This window comes from Nesoenas mayeri (genome assembly GCF_963082525.1).
Source record: "Nesoenas mayeri genome assembly, chromosome: Z".
Taxonomy (NCBI): domain Eukaryota; kingdom Metazoa; phylum Chordata; class Aves; order Columbiformes; family Columbidae; genus Nesoenas; species Nesoenas mayeri.
The window spans coordinates 7182111-7203582 of record NC_137542.1 but is presented as its reverse complement, the minus strand read 5'-3'; the positions used below and the strand labels follow the sequence as shown (position 1 = coordinate 7203582).

Sequence of the window (21472 nt, the reverse complement as noted above, 5' to 3'; positions counted from 1 at the left end):
CAATGTATTTTCTTGTTAATCCTCCAATGAACATAGAAAACAATAACTTATTACGATGGTGTTGATCTATTAGAAGATTATTATTCCTCTGATGGTCTTTTCTTTCTGCACCAAATATCACCAAATGCTCCATTTTTTTGTAATAAAATCATAGAATCATAGAATGGTTTGGGTTGGAAGGGACCTTCAAAGCTCATCTAGTCCAGCCCCCTGCCATGAGCAGGGGCATCTTCACCAAGATCAGGTTGCTCAGAGCCCTGTCCAGCCCGGCCTGGAATGTTTCCAGGGATGGGGCATCGACCACCTCTGTGGGCAAACTGTTGCAACATTCCTTAACCCTCATTGTAAAAAATTTCCTCTTTGTGTCCAGCCTGCATCTTCTCTCCTTTAGTTTAAAACCATCACCCCTTGTCCTATCACAACAGGCCCTTCCAAAAAGTGTGTTCCAGTCTTTTGTATAGACCCATTTTAAGTGCTGAAAGGGGGTACTTACTCTCTTGCTTTGTTTCTAAGTGACCTGTGTTCCTTTCTGAGTTTTTGTGGTGAGTGGTGTCAAGAGCTGGACATAGTCCCTCAGTTTCAGCACCTTCACTGACGGAGATGAACAGCCACTCTCTGTCTTGATACAAAATAGTGGTAATATCTTTGTCTTCCATGCTGCTTCCAGATAATTCTTCTGTATGCTGTGTTCCTAAGTTTGATTTTTCCTTCCTAGGTGCTTCACTTGTCTTTTTTAATTAAAAGCTATGTTTATCCCAGTACACAGAGCTATCTAATATTTTTCTTGTATAGTGGGTTTTGTTTAGTAATTCCTTGATCAGCTGTAGTCATCTATTCTTTAAGTACCTTCTTCATCCACGTTTAGCATCTTGAAGTATTTTATTATTAAGTCCACTTACTCTGCACTAGTCACATATTTACTTTCTTAAGATAATGAACTACACCACTGCCCATATGCAATTCCCAAAAAGGCTTTCTGTCTTCAATCTAGTAATTCCTTCCTGTTCAGTCAAGTCCTTGAAGATTTATTCAAAATGGATACATAATACAGAATAGGTAGCCCGTCAATTTTTTTATTTACTCTGTGGGTCCAAGAAGCAGCAAATGGCCTCCAAATTTACCTTCTCAAACAGCACTAAGATTCTCATCAGGAGCAGTTAGTTAGGTTTGGGGAATGTAATACCAGAAGTTAAGAGTCTACATTGATCTTTACTGGAAGACAATAGGATCTTTTCTCATGATATGTGTGAAGACTAGCTGAGTCCAAATCATTTGCCATAAAGAATGTGGCTTTTATAATTTAAAATTAGTTGAAAAGTTTCTGTGAAAAGCTTCATTTGAGGTTACCACTGCTTTAAAATTGCTTATTGATTGGTGCATAATCTACCATTTTGATTTATTAGAAAGAGTTCTAAAATGTTTGGAAGACAGGTTAGATGGAGTTACAGTGCTGTTGATAAATTTAGTGACTTGACTAGTTGGATGAGGAAATAGTAATGTATACAGTTGGGCTGGTATGATGGATGAAAACATGGGAAATTTATCCGTTTCCATTAATACTTAAAGATTGTGTCACTAAAATCAGTAAGGCAGTGTGCATTTAATGGCACACCCAGGGGGACTGTTGTCCCCTGCTCCAGCAAGCGCCATCTATCACTACATACCTTTCAAAAACACTTCCCCGTGTGCCACTTGCTCTGGGTCAGATGACATGGGAAAAGTTACGCTAGATCATAAGCTGTTCACCAAAATTCTGAGATGCCAGAATGTTTTAAATTGATTACGTATGTATAATGTGATTTCTGAATTGTTATACAGACCACACCTGTGTCTTCTATTTGTAAAGGTAAAATAGATGAGAAGGAGATAATGCTGTTCAGACATGCTGCTCTAGTGCACCTGCTGGTGACAATTCGAGATCTTCTATTAACGTGTGGCTTGGACACAGCACTAGGTTTGTTTTTAGTAGCGAGTAATACCTGTAAACCGAATGCTTTGTGTGTGTTCTGCAGTCCGTCCTTATTTGTAGGCTGTGATTGTTTGTTATCAGTGTAGCTCCAGCATAGCTTCAGTATGATATTAAGCCCTCTTTGCTTCCTTACTTCTGTTCCATCATTAGAAATTAATTCACTGCAGAGTGTACTTCAGTAGTGTATATGCTCATTTAATGGCTATATATACCACTGTTTATGTTACATGGATTTGCCTAAGAAAGATTCATATGTACTTCCACATAGATAATGTTGTCTTGTACCTCAGAATGATAAATTTTCATTAGAATCTCTGTGTGGAAACAGAAACATGCAAAAATGTCAGGTCCTTTGTTATTTACGAACCACCTCTTGTGAGTGTGGAACACTTTCCACTTAAAAATATTCTTAGGCTCCTTGGAAATGAGGTATTAAAAATGAGGACATTTTCAGCAAAATCTGAAGTATTATCTAACATATCATGAGGTAGGGAGTTTGAAGCTACAGTCCAATTCTTAGCACTGGACTTACAGAAAGGGGTTTTTTTTGGGCTTCTCTGGTCTTATGCTGCCCAGATTTGGAATATGAAAATTTGTCATAACCCAATTTTATGCCTGAAATGATAGCGCCATGCTTGCTGAGTTCCCATAATTGTGCATTGTGAATTTTCAGATAGATCCATCAGAACAGATTCATAGGGAGCTGAAGTCAGCTTTTATGAATGCCCTAGGAAAGTGAGGATCCCTCTGTTTGTATACGTAAGGTGGTTCAGAGCATCTAACATCAGTCACCATGAATTATCCCTTGATAGAGGATGTTTCCTTAAAATTGAAGTGAAATGGAAAATGTCTGACATAGACTGAACTGTGGGGAAAATAAATTATTTGGTATTCACTTAAATATTTCTAGCAATGAAAGACTAGGAATAAAAATATGGAATGAATACATAATTAGAATTCTTTTCTACAGTTACTATAAACAACGTAGGAGGATGGGAGGCAGACAAATGAACAGTTCTTCCTCCCCTATTCTAGTGTAGCAAAAGCACTCCTAGATAATATTTCGGAAGTACACAGCACCTGTCCTTCCAAATCCCAGCAACATCTCACACAGGAAACAGTACAAGTAAAAAGGATCTGGAAAAAACTGGAACAAATTGAGCCAGATACTAAGTAGGCCCTGTAAACTTCACTATTGTTGTGATGTTGTGCTGCACTGTGTGATGCATCACATAGTTGTCTTACACGTATTTTTTCTTTATGCATTTTCAAATTCCCCCAGCATTGTTCACCATTTATATACAAAAGCTATCATTCAGAGTTGAGAAACAGTTGTGATAATATGAAGAGTGGTGAAAACACAGGACAAGTAAAGCTTTTGACAAGGGGAATATAAATAAAGTTGTTATTTATTATAAATTGTGTGGATTAGCTAAATATAATGGTGCTGCTACTGGTATATCCAGCTATAGAATGCAATGTTCTTTAATTCTAGCTGGAGAGATGTAGCAGATAGTACAGTAGCACTTTTATAAAGGTCACTTATGTACCTGATTAGTACTAATAGTATCCGTCAATATTCATGGCCCATTAAATTTTCATCTTTTTTGTGCCAGATGCCTTCAAATAAATTTTAAATATATGTGTAGGTTAAGCATAAACCTTAGTAATTATCTTTTGTCACTGCAATTACTTCTTTTGTTGCTTTATGAACAGTTTATTTGTCCAAAGCAAAGGATATCTATAAAAACATCTTAGAATCCTGTTTGAATAACATCTGGAGGCAGTTGAAGATTGTACAGTACAGCAGCCAGAAAAAGCATGAAACAAATCCCAAAATAACAGAGCTTCAGTATCAAATGTTAAATTGGATGCCAAGTTGTGGAGAGGAGCACAGTGTTAAGGTTAACAACATAAATAATTTCTTTAAGCAAACAAAACTTCTCCAAAGTATGTGAATATTATAGAACCATCTTTAAACAAGGGTTGGTTTATGGAAGAAGGTCTCATAATTGCCTTTCCATCTCAAAGTATCTATTAAATAAGGGTATCAAAGTTTAAGACCTCTATCAGGAGCAGTTTCTGTTTGACCAAATGTCCCCTTGTTGCATGACTGAAATAACATGCATATGAGTTTTAACATTGCTGGGTCTTCATCATCTTGCAGGTGGTTTTGTTTCATGGTAAGTATATTGTATCCCGTTCCTTAGCGAAAATTATATCATAGTCTTTTATTTCAAGGCCTCGGTCTTCTGGTGTGAAGATAATCATAGCACTAGTCAGGATTGTGCACTTTCTCAGTGTGGCTCAGGGCAAATGCACCATGAAACACTTGGGTATTATTATCCATAGATGACCTCTGCTTAACCCACATCTCAGGTCAATCTCCTGGCATTACGTAAGAAGCAAATAAGTGGTAGTTATGGCATGAAGGCTAGAGTTGTGGAGGAGACTCAAGTTATCTAAAGATTTTTTTTCTGGCTGTGAATATTTTGGGCAATACCATGCAGTGCAAAACACCATTTTCCTTTGCAGAATATTTATTATTAATTTACAGAATACTTATCACACAATGAAACAGAAGAGATAAAATATATAGGTTTTTTAAGCATCCTGACTGTTTGAAATAGAATTTACGCTGCTGAACACACAGCCAAAAAAGACAGATCTTTAAGCTTACTTTCGTTTATTTTAATTTCTTTCCATACGTCTCTTCCTGGAACTTTCTTTTTCTTTTGTTTTTCTTAAGCGTTGCACTAAGAGCTCTGAACATCTTTTGATAAATTTTCCTGAGAAGAAAAATATAATAGTTTATTGTACATCCTTGTAGAATTTTAAATGGACATGAACGAAACAAAACAAAATGCTATTGCTTGTCTTGATGTCTGTCCTTCAGTAGACCTTCTCAGCTAATTTCAGCATAATTTTCTCCTTCTTCAGAGTAACACATTTTGCTTTGTGATACTAGGATTATGCAATACTAGGAGACATCTGACAACTTTATCATCTTAATGTCAGCTGAGTGACAGCTTTGCTTTTCTTATGAACTCCACTGGATATGTTTTCTTAAAATTTTAACTAAAACTTTCCTGAATTTTGACCTGCTTGCTTGACTTAAGGTCATGCACACATACCCATGCAATGTAAGAATATATGCTATTTTATTCATAATTATATGACTGTTTACTCTTCCCTAACATTCAGAGACAGGTTTCAATGAACCAGAATAGGCAAAAGGAGTATTACAGTCATAATAAGAAGTAGAAGTTATATTGAATTCTCTAGTTCCTGTTCTGTCACATTTCATCAGCACCAATTGATATGAAGTATGATAATCTGGTTATCCTTTTATTAGCCAAAATTGCGGGATTATAATGGCATGTTTCCTTTGTAAGCAGTGAGTTGCTGGTGGAATAGCATAAACTGAACTTTACTTTTTGTTTCATTATCTTTTGTACTCATGATTTAGATCAAACATGACTAAAAATGTCAGCTAGGTCACAGCAACATGTAATGACTACTCTGATGTATCCTGTGTGAAACAGCAAGTCTGCATTTTAAAATGCAGTTGTCCAAAACTGCTTTGAAAGGAACCAGTGGATTGTTAGGTGGCTTTTTGTACACCAACATATGGAAATGGAAATCTGCCTCAAGCTTGTCAGCCTGACTGATATCCAGAAGTTGTTTTCTGACAAGATCTAACACACTGTTAGGATTTACATATATCATTATCTTGCATCTGTAGTCTTAGTAGTTGGACAATGCCATGTGCCTCCTTAAAAATCTTATCTTGTGAGCACCATGAAAAGTGTGTATACAATGGCATAAAGATTCAGAGATAATCCTGTCTGAAAGTATAATGCAGTCCTGTATATGTATACACATTCTTCTTTACATACTTTGGTTGTGTAGCACAAGTTCCGTTTATATCAGTTGAAATTATGGACAAAGCAAACACCTTATCTGGTAGTGATTCTTTTTAAAACTGTCGGTTTGGTAAGCTGGAATCCTTTTCAATATTTTCATCTTCACCAGTTTTGATGAGTCTCAGAGAAAAGCAATCTCTGGCAGGAACACGTCAGTGTACTCCATCTGTGGTCTGGAAAATCTTTCTAATTAGTTCAGCAGTACATGCAGTACCTCCCTTCTCCTTCCAGTACATCACCGTCTTGCAGGCTGAATTCTAAATATGTTCAGTTTAAGTTTTGCCTTTATAGGGATAATGCCTCTAATGTGGCAGTGATAATCTGTCTAATGCAACAGTAATAATGTGGTATACTGTCTTCAGATAATATCTTTAAATATGATTTTTACATTGAATCAAATATTCCAGTTTACAATTTATTCCGGGAGAGCTTTGTTCATAAAACTGAATTCCAATACTGATGTCTTCTATAATGTTGTTTCTCCAATTCTTGTAATCATGCACTGAGTTTCAAATTGTTAGTGACAGGAGAAAAACCTCCAGCAAAACTTCAGCTCTGGATTTGGGGAGAGCAGACTTGGGGCTGCTGAAGGAGCTGTTTAGTTAAGTCCCTTGAGAATCTGCTTTTGAAGGTATTGGGGTCCAGGAATGCTGTTCATTTTTTAAGAGCCATCTCTTACAAGCACAAGAGGAGACAATTCCAAAGTGTTGGAAGTCAAGCAAGCGGAGAAGGCCAGCTTGGCTTGAGCAGGTACCTTCTTCTAGAACTTAGGCAGAAAAGGGAAGTGTAGGGATATTGGAAGCAAGGACGGGCAAAATGAAAGGATGGCAGAGATGATGTTTGCCACTATAGGGAGAAAATTCATGTGGCCAAAGTTCGATTAGAGTTCAGGGTGTCCAGCACTGTGAAGGACAACAATAACAACAAATATATGTTAACAGCAGAAGGAGAATCGGAGTTAACATTGGCCTATTGCTTGACAAGGTCAGTCGGCTCACAAATAGGGACACAGACAAAACAGACATTTAGTGCTTTTTTCTCCTTTGTCTTCAACACCAGTGCTGGGTCTGGAATCCCTGGAGCCCTCCACTGAAGGAATTATAAACTCCCAGTTAACCCTGAACTTATTTGAGACTTTCTGCTCCAGCTGGGTGTGCATAAATCTATGGGCTGCAATGCGCTTCATCCCAGGGTCCTGAAAAAGCTGGCTTATGTCATTGTGGGACCTTTCTCCATTTATTTGTAATGGCCTTTGGAGTCTAGAGAGGTCCCAGTTGACTAGAAGCTGACAAAAGACTTTCAGTTTTCAGGAAGGAAAAGAAGGAAGAACCTGAGAACTACAGGGCTGTTAGTCTCGTGTCAGTGCCTGGTAAAATTATGGAGAAGGTTATTCTGGGAATTACTGAAAAACACCTGAAAGAAAACGTGGTTATTCATCACAGCCAGTATGGGTTCACAAGGAGAAAGTCCTGCTTAACCAGCTTCATTTCCTTTTGTGGCAAAGTCACCCATCTAATTGACCAAGGGAAGCCAGTGAATGGGTTTGGATTTTAGTAAAGGTTTTGATATTGTCTCTCACAGTATCCTCCTGGATAACGTGTCCAGCACACAGCTGGACAAGTCCACAATATGTTGAGTGAGCAATTGGCTGATGGCTCGGGCTCAAAGGGTTGTGGTAAATGGGGTTTTTATCAGGCTGGTAGCCAGTCATCAGGGGGGTTCACCAGGGGTCACTTCTAGGGCCAGTGCTTTTTAATGTTTTTATAAATGATTGGGATGCAAGAGTCAAATGTACACTAAGTGAGTTTGCTGATGATAGTGTAGGAGGAGCTGTGGACTCCTTTGAGGGTAGAGAAACCTTACAGAGAGATCTGGATAGACTAGAGAGCTGGGCAATCACAGAATCGCAGAATGTCAGGGATTGGAAGGGACCTCGAAAGCTCATCCAGTCCAATCCCCCTACCAGAGCAGGAACACCCAGGTGAGGTTACACAGGTTGGTGTCCAGGCAGATTTGAATGTCTCCAGAGTAGGAGACTCTACAACCTCCCTGGGCAGCCTGTTCCAGTGTTCACCAACTGTATGAAATTTAACAAGAGCAATTACCAGATTCTCCACCTGAGATGGAGTAATCCCAATTAGAAATACAAATTGAGGGATGAGAGGCTGAAGAGCAGCCCTGTGGAAAGAGATCTGGGAGTTTGGGTTAATGGCAAGTTGAACATGAGCCAGCAATGTGCCCTCACAGCCAAGAGGGCCAATTGTGTCCTGGGTGCATCCGGCACAGCATCGCCAGACGGGCAGGGAGGGGATTGTCCTGTAATGCCCTGCACTGGTGCAGGCTCACCTGGAGCACTGTGTGCAGGGCTGGGAACCACAGGATAAGAAGGACATCAGACTATTGGAGTATGTCCAGAGGAGGGTGACCAACAAGGTAAAAGGCCTCAAGGGAAAGATAAGGAGTGTTTGAGGTTACTTGGCTTGACCAGCTCATGGCAGTCTTCAGCTTCCTTACAGGGAGCAGCTGAGCAAAAGGTGCATCAGGAAGAGTTCAGATTGGACATTAGGAAAAGGTTCTTCACTGAGAGGGTGATGGAGCACTGGAACAGGCTCCCCAGGGAAGTGGTCACAGAACAAAACCTGTCACAGGTCAAGGGGTATCTGGACGATGCTCTTTTTCATATGGTTTGTGTTTAGGTAGTCCTGCAAAGAGCAGGGAGTTGGATTCAATGATCCTTATGGGTCCCTTCCAACTTGAGATATTCTGGGATTGTTATTCTGGGAAATCCGAGTTTTCCGGTTTTGCTACCTGCTTAGTCAGGGCTTTCTGTACAAAGGAGAGAGAAAGAAATATGTGTTCAGGCTGAAAGAACGTTTTATTACAGGCCTAGAGTTTCTTTTACTTGTCTTCTTCCAGATACTAATCATAACAAGGATGGACTCAGAGAGAGAAAAGGCTGCCCTCATTCACACTTTATCTAGAGTAGAAGGTAAATAATTATTTTTATGTGTACTTTTGAAAGAAAAAGTGGCTGTTATTCTGTGCTTCGCTGCATTCCCGTTTGTATGCTTTTTGCAGGTGGTTCCCAATTTTCTCCTCATCAGGAACATTTCTATATACTTTTCTCATTGTTTTCTGTTTCCTTACTCTTCCACTGGCCTTTTTTCTTTCTTATAATTTTATTTTCCTCTGATTAAGAATTCTGGTATGATGTTTTCTTTTCCAAGAGAAAGGTAGTTCATCTGTCAAGTCAAAGATTTACTTAACAGGACAGAAAGGAGATGTGAGCTGCTCATTACCTAATCTGTCTTGGTCAAACTGTCTCACTGGTTTTAGCTGATGGGTGATCTCAAGTTTTCTAACTTGCAAGCTGATTAAGAGCAGTTAGAATTTAAAAGTTTTAACTAAGCTCCCTAGCATAAAACCTTAAATGAGCAGTTAGGTAGACATCATGATTTCCCTTAGCCTTCTGTTGCTGATCTTGATTGGTCATTTGCTAAATATATAAGCATAAGCTGTAGAAATCTATTAAACTCAAGGGAAAAATAATACTGTTTCCACTATCCTGGCCCCTTGCTGGTATGAGCAACATTTTCATCAATTCATCATTTTATGTGTGTAATTTTTGCACAAGCTTGTTCAGCATTGCAGATTCAGCTGGTAAAACAAACATGTTTCAGGGAGATGGTTATTTGAACCTGTACTTATGTTTAGAGCAAGTCACTGATTCCTTTCATTTTGCTTTTTAAAACCCATTTTTGTAACTCCTCCTTGCTTGAACTTTATAACTTTATATTCTGTGGTGTTCTTGTGATGTTCTTTTGCCTTTAAAAATAAAGTTAGATTTCCCATGGTCTTAAGAAAGTTTGTCTTTTAGAATGTTTTGGAAGGGAGGAGGCATTCTCACAATGCTTTTACTAACAATAATATTCAATGAAAAGTATGTTATTTGTTTGAAGATCTTAGCACGTGGATGCAAACACATGTCCAACTAACTAAACTTTTGAAGAAACACGTTTGTGTTGTGCAAATATCCCTTTTTAGCTACATCTTCCAGTCATACTTGTAAAACTTGAAGTGTACTGAAAGTGTAAAGGAATATAAATGATAAAATGGCAAATATGCTTTCCTTTTGTACTAGCCTTTAATTTTTCGTTTCGTGATAACGGGGTTATGAGTTTGTGAGACATTTAACTTTTTCATATGACTTGTTTCTTGGGTCCAAAAATTGAAATTTGAAGTATAATGAAATCATTATACCCCCCACTGGAATACAAACTGAAATTTTGTAGTACTCCATCAAGACAAACAATGTGATATCTAAAATTTTGATATCCTGTGCTGTTCCACATCTGCTTCTTATCACTGTGCATTGATTTATACAGAGGCTCATTTTTTTGATTGAGGCTTTAATTGTTTTTATGCAGGTTTAAAAGCTATGGATTTGAATTCTGAAAGAAAAGGAACCTTTTTAGGTTGTAAAGATATCATAAGCAGGTAAGTTGAATTATTGATTTTTGAGAACAAAGTCTCTACTTCAGGACCAACATCAGGAAAACTTGTTACTGTTGTTAATTTCCATGTCACTTTCCAGGCCTGAGTAAAAATTTCAGAATATGGATCTACTCCATTCTGGGAGTGGAGAATTTTGTCCACACTGTAGTAAAATACTTAGTTGTGAGGCTCAGAGGAATTTTTAGAAAACATGAAATTGCATGTTTTTAACTTTTAATTTTGTTTTGCAAGTTTCAGAAAAAGGTAAAAGGGAGGATGTAAGAGAAGTAATGACAAAATACGACATTGTAGGAAAATATTAATACTTCAATGAGGTAATTGTAAGGGTAGAAGTACAGCTTTTAATTTTTTAATTAGCTGTTAAAGAAATTACAGTTTTAAATTCAGGAAGGGTAAATACTTTTCGATAAACAGACTTAAACAGTGATAATTCTTCAAAGTAAAAATGTGTTTATTTTGTTCTGAGGGTAATTCTACCTGAACTTAATTTTATTTTTTTGTTTGGTTGTTTTTTTAAGCCTTAATAGATATTCCTGTGTCATTGTACATAATCAGCAAATTGGAGCTGACTTCCCTTGGACACACTTCTCATTAGTAATGGAATATGATTATTCTGAAAACTCTTGCTGGAAAAATATATGCAAAAATCTGAATGTGACTTACATGACTTTTAAGACCACCCTTCCTGAAACATTAAAAATGGGTAAGTGCTCCCCAGGATTTTAATGAATGATAAATACATTATGAAGATGAAGCTAAGCAAACAGAGCTGGTTTCTCTGTACAGCAAGACAGGAAGGTGTTTTTCTTAGGGAGTGAGCCTAGTTTTGGCCAGGATGTAGTAGTAAATATTGGTTGATAAAAGACTTATGCCAAGTTCACAGATTATTTACAGTTACTGCAAGCTGTATCCACCCTTCCTCTTGCAAAGGGAATGTTGCTGTAGATCTAAATGAATATAAATCAAAGCTTAATTTCAAAGAGATTCAGATGAATTTGATTTTTTTTAAAGGCATATAATGGAGGCATTTTAATGGGGACGAATAAAACTACATTTTAAAAAGATATGTCTATTTAAATTCCTAAATGTATCTTTAGTTTTTTTCTTATGAAACTGTTATCTTACATATACAAAATGTTTCAGGGAATCACTGTGGTTCCTTTCTTCTGGAGGTACAGATTCCATATGTATTTCTGACAACTGAAGGTCTTCTTAATATGCCAGATATCCTTCAACTTCTGGAATCCAAGTCAGTGAAAATAACCTATTTAATCTTATTGACTATTTATTTTCAATTTTCCAGGATGTGTATCTGGTCCTACTATATCATGTAGCAGCCATCTACTTGGCTAACATGTACATCACTGTAATTACACTGTTAGCATTTTAAGAGACAAAGATAATTTTTTTGCTGAAGTTAATAACTTAATTCTATAGATTCACACAGATGTGAACCAGAATGAAACTGGGCGATTTGTTTTATTTATGAGCTGGCACTTTTAATCAAAATAACTTTTTTTATTTTCTGTTTTTCCCTGAAAATCATAATGTTATCCCAATACATCTTTTTGCATTAGGGCTTATTGGTGCTCGGTAGACTTTGCATTTAATTCTTTAAAAAAACGGGTTTAGATTTTTTGGTTTTTTAACTACCAGAACTATGCTAAAAAACAAACAAAACAAAACAACAAACAAACAGTAAGACAGTCACATTTTCTGATGCATCACAGCTTTTGCGAGTGGCTGAGTTAAGAACAAAAACTAACTTGTTTAAAAAATTCAGACCTGATATTCACTTACTTTAGAATATACTTTAACCTGTACAAAAATTTCATCTTTATAAATCATTGCATATGTGCATTATTTTCTTTGACATAATTTTATTGTTTTGCTTTCACAATAATAAATACCTGATAAAAGTTTCTTTTATCATGGGAAGAAAAATAACAAACCAAACCAAACCAAAAACCAGAAAGAAATAGGGAACAGTGCAGCAACATTTCTTAGACATAGTGCCAGAGATACAGATGTTTGATTTCACCATGTTGCTGAGGAGACATGCCAGTTTTGATCTTTGCTGTATTCTCAAGTCAGTCATGAAGCCATTTTTGAGCTGCCTCTAATTACAGTTCAATAGGAAAAAAAAAAAAAAAGGCATTTAATTTGACATGCAGTTTTAAATTCTGACCTGTTCTCTGTTGAGCCTGGCCATAAGCTAAATAGCCAGGAACGCTTTATGGTATTTTCATGTAAGCTCCTTTTAGAACTCATGAAGTAGTTAAATAGGTGAGCAAAGAGCTATATAGTTTCAGAAAGGGTCACTTTTTTCTTAATGTCTGAATACACTGTCCATCCAAGTTTCTAGACGACTTACTGCTGGCAGATTCAGGTTTATATCTCCTGTGTTTCCTAGGGATGAGGCCAAGTAGTGTGACGATTGTACCTTCTCAACCTTCCCCTTTAGTCAGCCAAGACTCCCTGAAGGCCCCAAGTGTGTGATGTTCATTCAGTGACACTTTGCTCACACAGTTGGTAACAGGAGCCTCTGCTGCTGGCAGTTCTTCTTCACTCAGAAAAATTTGGGATCATACCAATGGCAGTCAGGGAGTTTTCACTGTTTGGTTTCCCTATGCTGCACAATCATGAAAGGAAGAAAATAAATGCAATATGCATTTAATTACACAAATGGAGTAGCTATTTTCTTGATTCATCTATCTTAGTTTCTGTATGTCTGTATGTCAGAAGCTGTGTATCAGGTCATATTTGATGTGGTTAGCAACATAATTTAATCAAATAATATTTCTTTAAGTCACTGCTACATTGATGTGTATTCTTTGCATGTGTCTTAAAGTGACCTTGAGCATTTGAGAAAGATCAAGGTATGAAAAGACGTGCAACTTAAAAAGTTGTAATGATAGAAGTATGTTATTAATTTCCTTTAAGAAAATCTTATTTTACTTAGCCGAGATTTGATAAAATAATTTGACTTCTTCAGGTACAGCATTACCTTTGTTGAAAGAAGCAGTAGTTTCTCCTTAAGGCTCTTTGGAAGTACAGATCGATATGTTGTGTTGACAATAGATGAATGTACTGCTATCTTTCTGCAGGTACAAAATCAAATTAGTATGTCCAAGTTCTGTTATGTATTTGGTCACTTGTAGACCATATCCGCAGCCTTCTAACATATCTTTTCTTCCTCATAATCATATTTAGTTCATGCATTGTTTCACCACACAAATTATTTCCAAATTCATTACCTCCAAAATTGTGTCAGTTTGACTAGTTTAAAATGTTCTCATGTCTGTATCTACATTTTTTCACAGAAGCGTAAAATTTGACCTGAGATTGAATTGTGTTAGATCTAGTTAACGGATGCATTCTTGAAAATAAGGTTACATGAAGGAATAGTTTAATAATTAATTAAATGTATCTGTCACTATAAGCTTTTATCAATGTGCATGTTAATTCCTCCCGTTTCAGATAGTTATCTGAATTATCGTGGAGAATACCATGTCTTACTTTTAGCAAAAAATAATCATTTGGACAATAGCATAACATTTAAATTCTGGTATGCAGTGACAGATGACTTTACAACTAGAAGAACTGCTACTGAAAGATAGATCAAGAATAAAATAATCAATTAGTATTACAAACACAACACAGATATTCCTACGTGTTACTGAAAATGCTACTGCAATTAGCGGTGTGCTTGATTCAGTGTAGGTATAGTATGATTTGTATAGGTTAAATAAATAGTTCAGAGGTTTATAACAGTATTGTACATTATTAAAGTTCTCAGAAATCTTAAGAACACCCTGAAATGTTAGTAGCAGTGTTTCCTTTTTACAGGAGCAAAACAGAGACATGAAGCAAGTGAATCAGCTATTAAAGGTCAAACAAATAAAAGTTGCAAATGCAACTTAGTTTTCCTGACTACCGGCTGCTTATTTAATGCCTCTATTATTTACCTGTATTTTTGTTTGATCTAACTTCTGCATAATACAGCGATGCACATTAAAAGCTTTGTGACAGCCATGGTAATACATTTATTTCGTTTTTACTTTTTATATTAATTTTATGGTAGGGTATGGAAGAACTAAATTATGATAAATTCTATGACAATATAATATGGAAGCTGATGGCATTATCGCTCCAATATACATGCTGTTGGATCATTTTCTATTCCAGAGAAAGACTGAGTTTAGAGTAAGTTATTAAATTCTTCTGGTATCTTGGTATTTTTAAAGCAAACTTACCACTAAAGGAAGCTGCTTATTAGAACAAGCTAACACTCTTTGTTCTTTGAATTTCCCTGTAGGAACATATTTCTCTTAGAACAATATTAATATTGTTAGCTCATATTTCTAATGTGCTTTGGACTTCTTGCTTAGTTACAGTGGAATGATAGAAGTGGAATGAAGTACCAGAAGTATCAGTAATCACTGGGGACTCCAAAAAACAGTCAGCAAAGATGTTTTTATGTATTAGGATGTTTTTAGTCTTGCACAAGAGGTAAAGAAATGGTTGTTGTAACAGGATTTGAGGCAGGTAATGCTAATATGAGGTGTATTTTGAATTAACAGGTCCAGAAATTTCATAAGAATAAGGATATTAACCACTGGAATTATTCTTCATAACTGTTTGATGTAAATTAACCCCTACAAATACATGGTTATAAATTACCCTGTTAGCCTCACTGTATATAATTTGCAACAGGGAGACACTCTTCAAACGTTCTTCTAATCCATCAGTAGTTCTCCTTTTGCTATGGAAGCACAGTTTTTGTTGATACAGTTTATAAGCATTCCTGTACTACCTATTGTGAGCTTTCTTTCTATGAGCAAGTGGTGAGTTTTCCATGCATCACCTTTCCTCTCTGTGTAATTTTTCTCCAATGACTGACCCTCATCCAATCCTTTTGCTGCAGGCCAGGCTCGCTTTGCTTGAGCACTCAGTCACTTCATGTGTCCTAGTTCTCCTTTCACAGATATTAATTCTCAAACTCTACTAGTATTCTTGATTCCAAGAAATGAAACAGACATTTATTAACACATGGAACAGACATTTTGGTATTATTACATGTGCATATTAAATATTAATGGGCCAATGAAACTGCTTTATAGGTACAGTCTCAGGGGAGATACTCTGCTTAACCTTGTCTTAATTTATGCTGCTCTAATTGAACTTACACAGAAGTCAGAAGACTTTGAAGTGAAGGTAATATTTTTTGTAACAAACTTTCTGTTTTAATCTTCATTGTATGACATTTTTAAAGTGCCTAATCAAGTATGCATTCTACATCAAAACCTTATAATAGCTTAAAATTATAAAAATAAGAGGGGGAGATTAATTCAGTGCTGCCAGAGTCAGTGAAAAGACTGTATTGACTGCAGTACAAGTTGAATCAAATAGCACCTGAATTGTTTTTATGGCTAGGAGTCAAGAAATGAAATCGTACCTTCAATGTTATGAATTATTAGAATTAGTTATGTTTATGTCTTAATTTAACATTTCAGATTAATATTATGTTACTAATGTGATAGAAGAAAAAGGCAATTTTCTCTGGTGTCAGCTAGTTGTGTTTGTTCATTTGTTTTTGTTTGTGGGTTTTTTTTATGTGGCAAGCTAAATTAACTTTTTCATTATAAATCAGAAAATGCAGTATCTAGAATAAGCAACATTAGAAAATGGGGCAGAAGTTTAATTCAGCTTGCCAAGATGATGTCTGTAACATTAATTTTGAATGAAGTAACATCACTTTTGAATGAAGTAACATCTTTTCAGGCAATTTTAAACTTATTTGCACATTAAAATTTGTTTCAAATTTATCTGAGTAAAGGAAGGTTAAAGAGAGGACAAGGCTGTTTTCATTCCATGTACTCAGCAGTGTCGTTCGTGTGGAAATTACTTACACCTCCAAAGTGTTATACATCTTCTTAAACTATATTAGGTGTTTCCAAATTACCTGTTTTATTAGGAACTCATACCCATAAGCTTGATCACATATAAAAGGCCTATAGGATAAACTAATTTCACTTACATAGGATTTACATAAATGAGGAGTGTAATTTGCAGCTAGGTTAGTGGTCAGAGTTTGGAGTTCCCCCAACATGGTAAACAGGGATCAGGTTTAATTACTCCACATTACCAGCTGTTGTGCTCAGGGTCACCTTTAAGCTTTCCCATTTAACTTCTAGAGCAAATTAAGACATTTCTTAGTGTAAGTTGTAACCAAAAACTGTATGTATCATTTTTAGGTAGTTCTTACACCAGGGATTGAAGAGGCAGCACTGCTAATTCGTCAGATTGCTGACAACATTTTGATAACATCTAATGTCAGTCCTCATGAGTGGCTGGACAAATCCTGGCTTTCTGTCTTGCCATCTGAGGTTTGCTCATCATTGCATTAAATTATACTCTTCCCATTTTTCCTACTCATAAAATTCTAGGCTTTTTTTGTTGTTCTCTTAAAGTATATTGAGAAGATAAGTATATAAGTATGATTACATCTATATATGTAAACTTTGGTTTTATATATATATAAAAGTTTGTCAGATATCAGTCTAACAAATTGATTTCCATTTTCAGACAGAGAAATGTCTGCTTACTTTTCCATGTATCAACCCTCTGGTTGCTCAGCTTATGTTAAAGAAGGGATCTTCACTGAACACATTGTTTCTTGCAAGCTTTGATCAACTTCAGGAACTTCTGCCAGAAGTTCCAAAAAAAGTTTTAAAGGTTGGCCAAAACTGATTTATGTATTAGATAAATCTTTACATTTTTTTAGCTGATGCTACATGAATATTTGAAGGTATCATTTAAAAACTAATTATGTGCCTTAGCATATAATTCAAATCTAAAATGTTGAGCCTGCAAATCTCATCAGAGTTTATCAAGTCACCATGTTCTTGTGAAGATTATTAGAACATTTCCTTAACTGGAAAAAAATACTTGTTTGATCAGCTGCTTCTTCAAGCTTCATTGTATCAAGTATTGTATCAACATACAAACTTACATGTTTCCCTAATATAAGAAATGTTTTCTATTTAAGTATTTCCAGGCCTTTTTCCCTTCCTCCTTCTCTCCTTCCCTCCCTTCTTTCCTTCCTCATTTCCTTCCTTATTCTTACACAACAATAAACCCACCCCTTATAAATTCATAGTACTAAGCATTTGAAAGAGCCCCAGAGGTTAAGATGAAGAATTCCATTCACTGAAGTGTCCACTCTGCACCTAGAATTGTGTGGTCCCACTATTTCAGTTGGGCCAACTCTGAGATAATTATAGACTGATCATAGTCAGCTAATTAGATTTTAAAATGCACAGTTTTTGTCAGTCAAGAAAATGGGAGGACAAGCTTCTACACCGAATATCAACTTTGTGCATGTTATTGTAATAACTGTATATGTGTAAAGCCATGTTTACTGATGGAAAAACAGAATAAGATCTTGTCAGTTTAATTCCTCTTTGATGCATGATATGCGCAAATCCATTGCAGACACTACTTCCTACAGTCCTGGACTAATGAAAGATAATAAAGTATATCAAGATATTGAGATTTTCCTGTGTTTCAAGAGGCAGGCTCTTACTTACTCTTTTTATAAATCTGAGACAGGTACATGCCTCTCCCTATGTATTGGTAGCTTATTTTTTATTCCAGTAAACAAAAAAATATACATCTTAGAATCCTAACAACTGGTTTTGAATTTGACAGTGTAGACGTGTACTATACACACTCCTCATGTATCCTCAATTATAAAGTATTTTGGTTTCAGCATTTTAGTGACATGACATCTTTGTACAACGTAAATGCTGCTGCTCCACCAGAAACAACAGTGAAAGGTCCATCACCCCCAGAAAACCGGAATAACTTCAACACATTCTGTCCAGATAATAAACAAAATCATCAGTCTTTAGAGCTGCTTGGTAAGGCACAGAACAGCACAGGTAGTATCTTGAATTACGAAGAAACTGTGTTTCCTTTGGAAATGAAAAATCTTAGTGTATTAGAATCTTTGTCTTCTAATTATGGAAATGTCAGTTATTCTGCAGAGACAGACTGCAGTTAAAATGCTCAGTGACATCTGGGTGTTCTCCAAAATGTAGAGAAATAAGCTAAGTTTTCATTCTCCAAACATAATGGTTCAAATTTTTCTCTGCCAGGAACATCTCATATGAATTCTGAAGGCCTAGTTCCTCCATTAAATCATCATCAGGGTTTTTTTGACCCTGATCTTCCAAGCTGTATGCAAAAGAAATCATGTTCTTCAGACGTAATTATGGAAGGGAAGCAGAATTTCTTTGCTCTGCGAAAGGACTGTGAAGATTTCGCTCATCTTGATCTTACGACTTCTCTTCATGTTCAAAGACAGCCTTTCAAGACGCACTGTAGCTCCGATCATTCTTCCAAACACTCTGAAAAAGAGAGGTTTTTTGCACCTTTCAGTGGCTATGCACCTCAGGAGAGCTCTAAGGGTTTTCTAGAAGAATTTGGAGATACAACATACAAAAGCCCAGGAATTCTAATTGACCAGACCCCATGGAATGACTCTCCATCCACAGGCCCCTGTGATTCCTTTGCATCCGACACTTTTCTCTCTGATTTTTTTGTTGACCCACATGAGCTTCAAAGTCTGAATTTTAACCAAATAGGCAGAGAATCTAAAGGAAAGAGAAAACAAAGTCTACCATTCTCATGGACAAATGAGAAAAATAGAACAGGTATGTCCAAGGCAAGCAGAATTTTTGAAATTCTGTTTGTAACTCAGTTGGACACAGGAGTATCTGTAAGACTAGATTTTGTGTATTCTTCAAATAGTTGTTAAATCCAGTCCAGCCCGACAGTTTCATGTTTCCTTTACTAAAATCTTACTTGCGTATCTATTTCTTCTGTGACAAAATCTTCCTAAACATTTCTTTTCTGTGTTGAGTGTAAGAATACTTTTTAATAAAATAGGATTGTGTTATTTTTCCTTGCTGAAATATTGAAAAGTGTAGTTCTCCAATATTGTAAGCTTCAGCTTCTACTCTCTTTGGCAGTGCCTAAAATGTGCATAATAAATGTGCCAGAATTGTTTTAAAAGTTATGGGAAAGATTATTTTGTAAACATAGGTTTGGACAAAAGGGGGAAGAAAAGACTAGAAAGTATTTTCTCTAAAGGACAAAAAGTAGATTTGGCAAATTCAGAGAGTGAAATTTAGATACCGCTAATGGCTGTGATTTTGCTGTTGGTGTTCACGGAGTAAGAATTTCACTCTGACACCTTTCTAAGTTTGTTTCATACAGTTCACTTATTCTTGGAATATTTTTTAGCTGTTTACCCTGAAGGCGTGTACAGTCCTTGTATAAAACCTTCAGGCTTCTCTTTTTTTCTTTTCTTTTCTTTTCTTTTCTTTTCTTTTCTTTTCTTTTCTTTTCTTTTCTTTTCTTTTCTTTTCTTTTCTTTTCTTTTTTTTTTTTTTTCAGTCATTTTCTTATCCCTGGTTTACTTTCTCAAAGATAGTCAGCTTCAGACCTTTTTTATAAGCCATGATACATATCCATGGTATCCATGGAGTCTTAAAAGTAAGAAAGCATCACTAGTCCCTGTCAAGCTAAGTATTGCTGTATCATATAGTGTAGTATTTTTTTTTATTCTGACACTTCCCTATAGGTGAAGTGCCACATTCTTTAAAAATACAAGGTTAAGCTTCTCAAATAAAGTGCATAACTCTTAGCATGGATGATTTAATTTATGTTTTCTCTGTTGCTGCCTGTCCTTAAATCTCTTGGTGGTACAGCAAGGTCTGCACAGCATTAAAATGCTTTCATTAATTAGACCAGACTCATTCATGAAAACACAAGTAACTAATTGATATCATTATGTTTCATGGGCTGCTTAAGGCAATTATGGTAGTAAAGAGAGGAAAATTTAATTGGATATGGTGAACTGCTTTTGAATTTCAGCCTATGGAAATCAAAATGTTCATGTAGAAACTCTTAACAGACCTGTTGCCCTTCCGTTGGGATTAAAATTGAGACCTGGAGTATTACTGGGTAGATAACACTATTTCGGTAACCTGTAACTGGCACTGATAGTATAAAATTATAAATATAAGAGTTTCAGTAGAGATGGGGGAGATTCTTCTGGTACTGATTTTACAGTATTCTGAAAACACTGTGATCTCCCACTGATAAGCTGTCTAATACTCTTGCCCAGTAGGGTAAAGGTATACTTAAACAACATGGATCAAATCAAAAAAAAGGAAGAGTGATTTTTGCTTTAGATTTTTGAAGAATAGGCTTGTTTTACTTTATTTTCCACTTGCGGGGCGGGGGGGGGGGGGGGGGCGCGGAAAGTGTGCTAAACTGTTGTGCACACTAATGAAAAAGAACACCTTAATACAGTGAAAGCCTTTCTGAAGTGCCAGATTTGAGAAATGTGGAATCCCAAGTTTAAGAAATGTGTACACGGTCAAGTTAAAAAGACACATTGGGAACCCCCAGGGATTTCTTTAGGCTTCAGTTCAAGCTTTTATTAAACCACAAACAATTAATGCTAATATGACAAGTCACTATTTCCACAGGAACAGATGAAGCCTTTAGGTCAGTGTTAAAGTTTTCTGACAATACTGTTTGTAAAGACTAAACAGAATTTTCTTACAGTAGCTTATTTTGAATAAGCAACCACTCAAATATTTTATTGTAAAGATACTTGAATCTTAAGAATGTGAGTAGCTTTTTTAAACAACTTACAGAAACATGAACACGTCTCTGGTTAAAAAGAATTAACTTTCACAACTACTGAATAGTACTGTGTATAGTTAATGAAATAGAAATAAACATTTATATCTTTACTGGAATATTGTGGTTAAGCATAGTGCAGGTTGATGTACTTATTCTGTATAAGGTACTCTGTTATTATTACAGGACGATATGCATAAAACTGATCAGTTGTAGTAAGCAGTAGTTAATATTAATCTTTACATATTTAATTTTATGGCAGTTGATACTTTTCATTTAGAGCATCCTGGTTAAAGCTAAAGTCTTATGTTGCTTCTGAGAAACACATAGTTAAGTCTGC

The 21472-nt window shown here is 36.0% G+C and overlaps 1 protein-coding gene across 1 annotated transcript in view; it reads left to right on the top strand.

The window, feature by feature from the left end:
- The window catches only part of SHOC1 (shortage in chiasmata 1), a gene marked incomplete at its 3' end in the record, with an annotated part of 53054 nt that overhangs the window by 31424 nt on the left and 158 nt on the right, over positions 1-21472 (top strand). The window contains exons 14-26 of the mRNA XM_080362198.1: positions 1847-1954; positions 3686-3873; positions 8812-8884; positions 10323-10392; positions 10938-11113; positions 11554-11659; positions 13406-13517; positions 14495-14616; positions 15534-15627; positions 16668-16799; positions 16999-17148; positions 18185-18335; positions 18573-19130. Of these exons, the coding sequence (XP_080218324.1) occupies positions 1847-1954; positions 3686-3873; positions 8812-8884; positions 10323-10392; positions 10938-11113; positions 11554-11659; positions 13406-13517; positions 14495-14616; positions 15534-15627; positions 16668-16799; positions 16999-17148; positions 18185-18335; positions 18573-19130 (2040 nt within the window). The remainder of the gene's footprint in view (positions 1-1846; positions 1955-3685; positions 3874-8811; positions 8885-10322; positions 10393-10937; positions 11114-11553; positions 11660-13405; positions 13518-14494; positions 14617-15533; positions 15628-16667; positions 16800-16998; positions 17149-18184; positions 18336-18572; positions 19131-21472) is intronic.